This window comes from Brassica napus, chromosome C7 (genome assembly GCF_020379485.1).
Source record: "Brassica napus cultivar Da-Ae chromosome C7, Da-Ae, whole genome shotgun sequence".
Taxonomy (NCBI): domain Eukaryota; kingdom Viridiplantae; phylum Streptophyta; class Magnoliopsida; order Brassicales; family Brassicaceae; genus Brassica; species Brassica napus.
In genome coordinates, this window is record NC_063450.1 from 19,109,214 (window position 1) to 19,120,219 (window position 11,006).

The window sequence follows — 11,006 nt, forward strand, 5'->3', positions numbered from 1 at the left end:
GTTTCAGGCAGATTCGAAATAGACTTCTAAGTTTCAGGCAGACGAATGGGCGTGCTTCTTCGTCTATGATGCAGCTACGGTTCCTCGATCGTAGGAAGAAGCTTGCACCGGAGAAAACAAAGAGCCATTACTCCACCAACATCTTCAGACTGGGCCTCAAAGGCACTCTTCATCAACTACAGGCCCAACTAAGTTCCAATGATATGTGATTCTCTAATTTGACACTGGCCTAGCCCAAAATACACTAGCCTTTATTGGCTTGTAATAATTTTATTTCTTTCAGTTTTTCAATATGAATGCCCTTTTACAAAAAAAAAAAATATATAGCATCTTTTATGATTATGAAATTTTGGGATTGCGGATCCATGCATCTCTTACAATAAGGTCAAAATGGTCTAATTTGATTTTATTCTGAATAGTAGATGAATTGAACATGACTTGATCTATTTTAGTACCATTATCCATAAATTTACAGAAAAGGAAAAACAGAGAGGCATTTAACCTCAACTAAAAAATCTGCTAATTTACATAAACATTGTACGTTCATAACATCAAAACTTACAATCAATCTCAAACAAACGAGAAGATAAGCTGTGACTTAATGACATCAGTAAATCAAGTATAAATTGAAGAGTTAAGTAACAAAGGCGTAATCGTTTCTATTAACAATATAAAGAATCAAAAATCTAAAATGAGTGTATTGTGTAATAAGTATATATGTGGGGTATAACTAACTACACAGAAGAAGCAAGTAACCAAAGTGTGGTAAGTGAAGAAACGGAGATTGAGATCCAAGAAAGGAAAGCTAAAGTGACAGAGAGTTGATACCTCCAGCACTCTGCTTCAAAACTGCAGCTTCCTAAATCCCCAAAGTATAAAACCATCACCCCTGCAGAGGATGAGGCTCCCGCTAGAGACAGTGTCGATGTTACCTGAAACCGGACCAAAACACACAAAATGGTTTTGATGATTTCTTGTGTATTTGGTAGTGAGTGAGTGAAAGAGAGAGAGAGATGCTTACCCAATCTCCAACTACAAAGAGGCTGACGAAAACCGGGCTAAGAAGCGTTTTCTTTCTCAATAAAGCAAAGGTGTCTAGTATCGCCAGACCGGAACTCCATATGACTTGCAAACCCATTGCTGCGATCAGGTAGCTGCAAAACCAAAACTTCCAACTGTAAGAACAAAAGAATCAAAGGTTGAACAAATCAGATGACATCTGAACGCACACAGCTACAAGATCTAAAGGAAGAAACTTTCTCAGGACCGGATCTTAAATCTTCCCTAAAATATCAAACCCACACACACTAAAGCAATAACTCAATTCCGAGACTTAAGACTGGAGTTTTTACCAGAAAGCAGTGTAGTTGAAGAACGCACCGGAAGAGACCATGTAAGAAATGGAGGCAGCAGCGAAAACACACTGTGAGATTCTCAAGACAAGACCAGTGAAGGTCCCTGGTGTTCCAGGGATATCTACTATCATTTCTCTCTTCCAATTCAAGACGACCCAATTCGTCAAAATATAGTCTTTCTTTACTTCTCCTCTGATTCTGGAAAGCTCAGGCGATTTTTCCGGCAGAAAACAAAAAAAAAAGATGAGTTTTTTTTTTTGCGGTTTTCAGGGTACGAGATTGAAGGATTAGAGGAGTAGAATCTGGGAAAATTGAAGACTTTTTTTTCTGTTTTTTTTTTCAACAGAAATGGCACATAGAGGTATGGCGAAGAAGAGCAAATGCGCATTTATTTTGTTTAATGGAGGGTGGGAAAATTTAATAAATAGTTTAGCTAATGGTGAAAGTGATGGACCAATTTATGGCGTTTCTTTAATTAATTCATTCATCTTTAAACTTTTGCATTGTTGCAAGTTACACTTTTTTCTTTTGAGAAAATTATGTATTTTTCAAAGTTTGGTTAAGTATTTTCACTTTTTATTCAAGTTCATATTTGCACTTTACATTTCCGAATGTGATATTCTGGAAAAAAAATTGTTAGAAAAAAAAATCATGTTAGTTACGACTTAAAAAAAAAAATCATGTTAGTTATTTACGACTAATCCATAAGATTAAACTATTATAGAAACACGTTTTCTGATGTAGTTACTATAAATTATCTAGTTTAAAATAAATATTGTCATATAAATAGCTATAAATCTATACTATTAAAACATAATAATTCATGTTTTTGCTTTAACCACAAACTCAATTTTATCTAAAATACCTCTATTTTTTTAAAAAAAAAGAATATTTTTATTAATAGTATTTTAGTTTTTTTTTATTTTTTTAGATCTATAACGACAAATGCGGTCCAAACAATGAAGAGTCTGAGTAATAACAATTAAGATTATTCATTAATTAAATTGTTCAGATTGGAAAACTCATTTATATAATTTGAAAAACATTATACATAAATGCAATTCAATCTTAAATATAGCCCACAAAATCAAAAAAATTTAATGGTCATACTTTATTATATTATACACATAAAATTCATTAAAACTATATCTTTTTGAAAATCCATTATACACAAAAGATACTTTTATTATACACAAATCAGGAGAAAAGCAACTTTAACCACATGTGTTTAATTATTTTTGAAACATAATTACTCAAAATTACAATATAACAATGTATTACAACACATCAAAATTGTATCAAACTCAACAACGTGAAGCATCATTTTCTGAAAAATTAGATTCACTTATTTAACGTTGTTTGTTTATTTTAAATTTTGTTAGATTCAAATTAATTTTATAAAGATTATCTTCAACTGGTTAATAACGGGTTTTGGGTTTTTACCAAGTTTTATTAAATTTTAATTAACGATTTTCATTAAATATGAACTGTATTATACACAACCTGTCAGATCTACATTTTCGAAATACGGATCAAAAACTAGTTATTAACTTATTATTTGATAGAATACATAAACTAATGTAATTATTTAATAACGGGTTTTGGGTTTTTACCAAGTTTTATTAAATTTTAATTAACGATTTTCATTAAATATGAACTGTATTATACACAACCTGTCAGATCTACATTTTCGAAATACGGATCAAAAACTAGTTATTAACTTATTATTTGATAGAATACATAAACTAATGTAATTATTTGTGACATTTAGAATTTCTACGAAAATATGGTCAAATCACGATTTTAATAAAAATCAATAGATAAACACTAAGATTTTTTCGTTTAATTTTTTTAAAACATGACTCATTTAGTTTTCAAAAAGAAAATGATGCGATTTAAATTGTATATTAACATTGACAGACCAATATGATGAAAAAGCTGTAAAATATTTTATTTTGAGTATTTCTATTTTTATTATGTCGAACAACTTTTACTCAGTTAGTATATGCCCAACTTTACTTAATAATAAATCAAGTTATAAAATGATTAGATCACCATGTTGAAAACATCACACTATAATATTAGATAGTATGGCCCAGTTTCAGTCAGTTTTAATTTTGGATTCTTTCTTGGCTTTGTGAGTATGATTCATATAGCCGCTGTAGAGAGAAACAATCCAACGACCAAAACAAAAAAGAATCCGACGACCAATGCCTTGATGAAGCTTAAAGAGCCGCTGAACCAACTACGACAATTGGACGGTATATCTTTCCGAGGATTTGCTTGTAGAGATACTCTCTAGGGTTCCAGAGGCTTCTCTGGCACGGTTCCGATCTATCTCAAAAGGATGGAACGCTCTTATCAAAAAAGAAGGGAAACTTGACTACAAGTCTCTTGTTGTCATATTAATTGATCGTAGGGTTTATTTAGCTAGGCTTGATCTGCTCGGCATTCAAGACGACAACGTTGTCAATCTGATAAGTCATTTCAGCCTCAATGATCCTCTTTTCCACTTCTTCGAAAGAAGTCGGTATACGCCAGGTCTTCCACTGCGACGGCCTATTGCTATGCACCACCATGGACAATAGATTGGTGGTTTGGAATCCATGTTCAGGGGAAACCAGTAGGATGATCAAACCGTTAAATTCCTACTCTAGTTATGACACCTACGCTCTCGGTAAATCCTCGAACAACAAGTACAAAATCTTGAGAGTGCATCATCATGGACCTGGTTACTTGGAGCCATGCCTTGTTGATTACGAAATCTATGACTTCACATCTAATTCGTGGAGGGTTGTTGGTAAGACTAGAGAGTGGTCCATTCCACGTATGTGGCGAGCTGGAACGTCTGTGAATGGAAATACTTACTGGCTTACTTTTACTTTTAGGCAAAACGGTCCAAGGTCGAGGGATACCTTACGATGTTTTGATTTTTCAACAGAGAGGTTTGGACCTGTGTCTCTTCCGGGTGATCCTCGTTCTTATTATGTTTTTGCTTTATCAGTGACTAGAGAAGAGCAAAAACTCTGTCTCTTAACTTCTTCTCGTGATGAGGTATACGATATAGATGTATGGATGGGAACTAAGATTAAAAGTACCGGAGACATATCATGGAGTAAACTCCTAACAGTGGAACGAACCCAACGCTACCAGTTCATTACGCTTCGTACTGGGATGAGTTTCTTGGCTGATCGGGAGAATAAAGTTTTAGTGCATCCCACTAAATATAAGATCTCTAGTAACTGCTTATTACACATTTTGGGAGAGGATAAATACATACAAGTGGACCTTCATGATGTAGGATTTAAATGCTCACTTCCTGTCCAGTATGGTCCAACTTTGGTTCAAATCCAACAAGGTTCTTTGGGGGTAGGCACATGGAAAGCACCAGTAACGTGACTTGTAATTGGCAGACTAGTTTATGCATTGTTATCCAAGTTTTCATGATATTTGATAAATTATAGTGCAAGTCTTCCTACTCCATAATTAGTTCCCGTGCAATTGCCAACTTTACATACATAATTTACCAGTTTCAAATAGCTTAAATTGAAAGAAAGAAAAATAGAAGAAGAGACTTTTGTGTCTTATTGTGTATAATTTAATTATTATAATTGGTTAGCCTCGTGCATATCTTCGATCACCATGTATACTAAGATAATCACACCTGCTTCTACATAGATTATTACAGAATCGTTAGTCAGGACTGAAATAAAACAAACTGGAATAAATACTGAAAGAGAGAGGTAATTTTTGTTTCTTTAACCAAAAAATGACTCGATATTTAAATCAACGCATAAAGACAAAGTGAATCACATGAAATCTGCAAATCAAAGTGAATCACATATAGAAATTGGCATAATTCTAGTCAGTTTTCACTTTGGATTCCTTTTTGGCTTTGCTGAGTTTGTGCTTCATTGTCACGAAAAAGAGCAATGCTCCTACTATGGCCAACGCCTTGATGAAGCTTAAGAGGCGACGAAAAAACTCGTTACCTCCGAACAAGGCAGGGTTTGTAACGGCGTGATCCGCAAGCTACACAAAACGTACATTATACTCAGTCCTCAAAAAGATCCGTATTCCGTAGTCTAAAATCAGTACACATGGGTCTCAAGAAACGCACCTCACGGAATTTCGATACGGCTTGCTCAATTTGCTGCTCGTCAAAGTTTGACTTGTATAAATTGTGTGCCGCATCATACGACATAGTTTCGTTTAGGACCTAAACAAAAAAAACAAACCAGGAGACAAAATAAGGAAAAAAATGAGACTTGAAAGAAAAATTAATGGCTGAAAAAAGGAACATAAAAATGTTGTTATATACCCTTTTGAACTTGAGGTAAAACAGTCCCAATTCTTCAACGTCGATGCGATGGTTGTAGAAATCATGATGTATCATTGTTGCAATGCCTTGTTGTAAAAGCTATATAAACCACAAGGAAACAGATCAATTTGGGCATAAAACCAAGAGATCTATAACTATATAAGCGATACCGCCCAAAATAAAAGGAACTACATAGTATTACGAGTCTTAACTATTTTTTTTTCTTTTTTTTTGATCAAAACTGTTTTATACATTTAAGTAGTGGCCTTGTTCTAGTTAGAGTTGGTTCGAGGGTTTCAAGCTTTTATTATAAGAGCAAACTGTACCAAGAGGAAAGCTCCAAAGAAGCTGCCATAGATGAAGATCATTCCACCAAGAGTCTTCACTATGATACTAACTGCCATAAGATGCTTAATTTGATCTCCTGAATAGCCTAACTTCGGTGTCCAGTAATCCTCTGTTCCTTCCCAATTGGATCTGAGCTCCATGTAACTAAATATAACAAAGAACAAAAAGTCCCACTGATTAAGTTTAGTCAATAACTGAGAGGAACTCTGATATTACTAGAAATCTCACATAGGAAATGAGTTACGATCTAAATAATATATAAAGGACACTTGTGACCTAGTCCACACCATCTATCATAAAGAAAATTAAAATTTCAAAGCATCTTACAATGATTCTATGAATTCTTGAAATCCTGTGAACAATAAGTAAAGATAATGAAAACAGAGGAGATGTTAGATGAGTCTTACTCATGCCAAGCAGAGAAGAAGAAGGATGAGGCAAAGAGAGCTCTTCCAATAGTTTCAACATAAGGGAAAGTAGCAACTTTTCCTCCTAAGTTGTTCACTTTTCTCTGCACAAAATCCATCTCCGATGCTTACGGTGTACCCTACAAAAATAAGCTAGACGAAGATTATGAAAATGAGGAAAAGAAGTTGGGAGCGTTCGACGATTGTGTTGAAAGGAAGTCTTATTCTTTAACTAGCATATGGAGGAGGAATTTGAAGACGAAGCCAAAATAAAAATTGGTGATAAAATGATGATTCACAAGAGAGAGTGAAAGTCGATCTTCTTCTTGAGAAAAATATTAAAAAATGCACGTTCTAGGCGCTTTAAAAAAACTTAAGAATAATTAAACCATTAACACGATAACAAGAAAAGGTGAATGTTTCTTGTAGGCCTTTAGTTTTGAAATTGTAAGGAATCGTAGCCGAAGAAGATAATTAAGGACCGGTGATGTGCATAGTAAAATGTATTGACAGCTGTAATTATGTTCATACGGTGCACCATTAATCAATACCTCATTCTTTACACCTCTATATACTTGGTGTGTTATCACGAAAAAAAGCGAGACACTAAAAAAATAAACTATTTAAATCCAACATAGTAATTCCAAATTCGAACACATACAAACGACGGCTGTAAGAGTTCTTGACACTTATTTTAGGTATTCGACACTTGGGTACATAACATGCAAGAGACTTAAACACTAGATAGACACTTGTTATAACAATTCACACCAGGACCAAACCATTCGTAATTCTTTACGTGCAAAAAGAGTCCATAGATGGAAACAACTCATACAAGGATTTGGTGAAAACAAAAACAGAGAGACTGCGAAGAGGTAGTCAAAGAAGAAATTAAGTTCAGGAGAGAAGAACACTGCCAGTAAAATCCACATAATCATCTATCTAAGAAGGTGATATTTACTTGTTTGATTTTTGTTTGTTATTCTTTGTTTGTTATTTTTATTACAATCTTGTTTAATCTACTTTGGTAAGAAGATAGATCTCACTTAAACACACATGATTACATTAATATCACAACTGTGCATGGTCTTCTTAATTTATCACAAGAATTATGAGTCATGACAGACAAGACACCTACTAATCTTATTCTATAATTAATAATATACATACTAGCATGCTTATATATATATATATATACTCTTTCTACCATAAAACTCTTTCGTTGAAGATGAGATTATTGACTTATATGCGAGCAAATTAGTTGTCATGTGAATGCCAATGGTTCCAATCTTACCAATAATGTCAGTATTATATTTAGGGGTGCTATTATCCTAAAAAACTGTGTTATGCAACAACGCACATCTCTATCATATAATTATTTTTAATTAGTAGTGTTCTTTTGTGTGAACATTGACTTCAAAAACACCCAAATCATGATTCTCACTTTCTCGAAGATATAAAACACATGTAGATCATTTTATAATGAACATATTAGGCCTTTAATTTGTTAAAGGCGAGCCAGTCTGCGTCAATAGTGGTGTTTGTTTATTACGACTTAGTAGCTAAACCAACTTCCTCGTCAATGAATGCCTCCATTTTCCATTCATTTCTATTATTCTTCTCAACTTATAAACTTTTTATTTAGTTACTTTTTCTTCGCTAAAGATTCATCAAAACCTAGACTTTTTTGAGCAAGTAAGTATCTCTTCACCCTAATCAACACCTTCAATTCTTGTTTCTTCTAGTGAAAATAATAAATGAGAGAACAGTTACGTTTAGAAAAAATAAAACAGTTTGTTTCTAGAGTTCTTGGCTTAACAAATGATTCTCATAAAGATTCTTATATATATCCTCTCTATGATGGTTTTGAAGTGTTTTCCTGTTTTGACCGCTACTTAATCAGATTTCATAGCTAAAATTGACATCAAGAACACGATCCGAGGATGTCAAACGTCAAGAACATAATGTGTACAACCTTAACAAGGTCAATGCCAGCAATTGCGTTCTTCGGTAGAATGGCATTTGCCCTTGTCTTTGTCATCTCTGCCATCCAAGAGTAAGAAAATTAAAGTAATCCCTCCCAATATTTGAATCAAGAAGGGTTGACCTTTATGTCACGTACATGGTCTCAGCTATGCTGATCATTTTGGTGGCGGTGGCGGGCCGCTAGAGAAGACGGTGGGACCAGCAGTAAATGTGATGACCAAATATGGCTCTAAGGTTCTGACGTTTTACACGGGAATGCAAGTGGTCGCATTCGATGTTAGACTTTTAGAGTTTTCACTCATAACCGCAAAGGGAACTGCAGCTTTGTGGTTCATCTTTGGACAATCTACGCCTGCTTACTTCTTGGTAAAACCATATATATATTTCCATTTTGAATTTTATTTATTTTGTTTACAAGATTCTGATCTATAAACATGTTTCATTGATTCAGCTCGCAACACAAATGCTCTCAACTGTTATCCCTTTCCCTACAAACTTGAACGACTTCACTCAGGTTAGTAATTAGATTTGATGCCACGTAAATCCACACATATTGGTCTTATGTGATCAATTAATTAACAAATATTGTGATTGATTTGCAGAACTTGACGTTAATGGGTGCGTTGCTCTATTACATTGGATTAAAACATAGTATCGACAACCTCGAGGAGGGAGAGAAGAGCAAGGAGAAGGAGAAAGAAGATGACAAGCCCTCCACTTCCAAATCCAAAGGAAACTAAAATGTGAATTCACAAACTCATTTGCTTTGTTTCGGTAGTTGTTATTGCCTCTCTCTTTGGTTTCGTCATTGGCTCTCCTTTTCGCCCCCCGAGCGCCTTGTTGAATATGTATTTTGCCTTCTTTTTTGGTTAATCACTCTTTGATATCAGTTTTCGATCGAATGCTTTGTCTTTTGTTATGTTTCCTGGTTCCTATATTGGATTGTTCAGCTATGAAACGTAGGCTTGATATGGTTATATCCACCAAAGACATATTTTCTTGGCTACAGGAAATAGGAAATGCCACGTTCAGGTTAAGCACAGTACCACTAATGACGTGCTTCCAAGTAAGCGTATCAAAGTCGCTGACCAATGAAAATGGTAGTACTGTAAAAATCTTTTTATCCAGGTAGATCCACTTAGATAGATAATTTTAGTTCCGTCGGATAGAACAAATCTCACAATCCTCAAACAATTTCACATCATCAAAATCCTCCATCTTAGACTAAAGACACTAGGAACACAAGCTCTAGGGGAGATAGACCTCTATATAGTTATCAAATATTAAGAAAACAAGATATAACTCACAATAAAAAACTTAAAATAGCTCAAAATCTCAGACTCACAAACTAATAAAATTCAACCGAATGCAATACTCTTGCATTTCTTATATATAAAAACACATAACTCTTAAATTCATTAGGACTATATAATATTTAGATAATTCCAATTTAAACTAGGATTTAGGTAACTTGCCAATCAAGTTACTTTCAAGTTTATCTCCAACATTCTTCCTTTTAAACTTGAAGTTAACTTAAGTGACATCTTAAACTCCTATTAACTCTTTCATCTCTTTGTACTTGATCCTTCTAAGTGATTTCTTCAAAACGTCGGCTCTTTGTTCATCTCCTGACACATGATGGACTTCTATCAAATCATTCTCGACGCACTCACGAATGAAATGATATTGTCTATGTATGTGTTTGTTGCGCCCATGAAACACATGGTTTTAGTAAGAGCTAGACCGATTTGTTGTCCACAAGTACTACCACTCTTTCACGTAATTGCCTAGTGATCTCCTCATACAAGTCTTGAAGCCAAATCGCATGTTTAGCTGCTTCGATTGCTGCCATGAATTCAGCTTCACAAGATGACAATGCAACATTTTTCTGCTTTTGAAAACATCATGTTATCAGACTGATTTCAAGATAGAAAACATGTCTTGCAGTGCTACGCACATCGTCTTCATCCACGGCATGAGAGCCGTCACTATATCTCTTTAGGTCGGCTTTGGTTCCTCTGCAGAAGACAAGACCATACGTCAAAGTTCTTTGCAAATACCAAAGTATTTGTTTTAGCGTTGCTCCATGGGATTTCTTAGGTTCCTGCATGTATCGACTCAACTCACCAACAGTATGAGGGATCCGGCCGCGTGTGAAGTAGGTACCTGAGACAACCGACATTTCTCTTATAGTCCTTCTCGCCTATGTTTTTCTGATCGCTTCCCTTCGAAAAACGCAGACCCGGATCCATTGGTGCTTGAGCTGCATTTCAATCTTCCATCTTGGTTTCACTCAAAATTTTCTTTGCATATCTTTTTTGGTTTAGAGTGATTCCAAACTCGTGCTGGCACACCTCAATGCCGAGATAGTACGTTAACTTTCCCAAATCGCTCATCTCAAATTTACTTGACATTCTCCTCTTAAACTCTTGTATTGCTTCCATGCTTGAACCTGTGACCAAAAGATCATCCACATACACGGCTACAAGTAGATGTTGATCCTTGTCTCGACTTCGATACAATGCAAGCTCCTTAGTACACTTCACAAAGTTGAGTTGTTCAAGAACTTTGTTTAGTTTCTCATTCCAT

At 34.8% G+C, this 11,006-nt stretch overlaps 3 protein-coding genes and 1 pseudogene across 4 annotated transcripts; 2 read left to right on the top strand and 2 right to left on the bottom strand.

Moving 5' to 3' along the window:
* Window positions 1–508: 508 nt before the first annotated feature.
* LOC106421461 (CASP-like protein 5B3) lies at window positions 509–1,932 on the bottom strand. Its single transcript, XM_013862302.3, has 3 exons — window positions 1,353–1,932; window positions 1,022–1,154; window positions 509–932 (listed from the first exon to the last, which is right to left on the bottom strand). Exons 1-3 carry the CDS (start codon window positions 1,484–1,486, stop codon window positions 735–737), a joined length of 465 nt encoding a protein of 154 aa, XP_013717756.1. The 5' UTR covers window positions 1,487–1,932; the 3' UTR covers window positions 509–734.
* Window positions 1,933–3,595: 1,663 nt separating this feature from the next.
* LOC106421433 lies at window positions 3,596–4,833 on the top strand (annotated as a pseudogene).
* Window positions 4,834–5,059: 226 nt separating this feature from the next.
* On the bottom strand, window positions 5,060–6,966 carry LOC106421457. The gene is made up of 5 exons (XM_013862298.3): window positions 6,432–6,966; window positions 6,003–6,168; window positions 5,677–5,775; window positions 5,476–5,574; window positions 5,060–5,387 (listed from the first exon to the last, which is right to left on the bottom strand). The coding sequence occupies exons 1-5, from the start codon at window positions 6,548–6,550 to the stop codon at window positions 5,217–5,219; spliced, it is 654 nt and encodes a 217-aa protein (XP_013717752.2). The 5' UTR covers window positions 6,551–6,966; the 3' UTR covers window positions 5,060–5,216.
* A 237-nt stretch (window positions 6,967–7,203) lies between these two features.
* Window positions 7,204–9,376, top strand: BNAC07G08420D. Of its 2 annotated transcripts, none has more exons than XM_013862299.3 (5): window positions 7,204–7,381; window positions 8,335–8,487; window positions 8,564–8,783; window positions 8,869–8,931; window positions 9,020–9,376. In XM_013862299.3, exons 2-5 carry the CDS (start codon window positions 8,375–8,377, stop codon window positions 9,155–9,157), a joined length of 534 nt encoding a protein of 177 aa, XP_013717753.1. In that variant the 5' UTR covers window positions 7,204–7,381; window positions 8,335–8,374; the 3' UTR covers window positions 9,158–9,376. The 2 variants fall into 2 exon arrangements, with proteins under 2 accessions (XP_013717753.1, XP_013717754.1); XM_013862300.3 differs by lacking the exon at window positions 7,204–7,381 and adding an exon at window positions 7,410–8,126.
* Window positions 9,377–11,006: the final 1,630 nt, after the last annotated feature.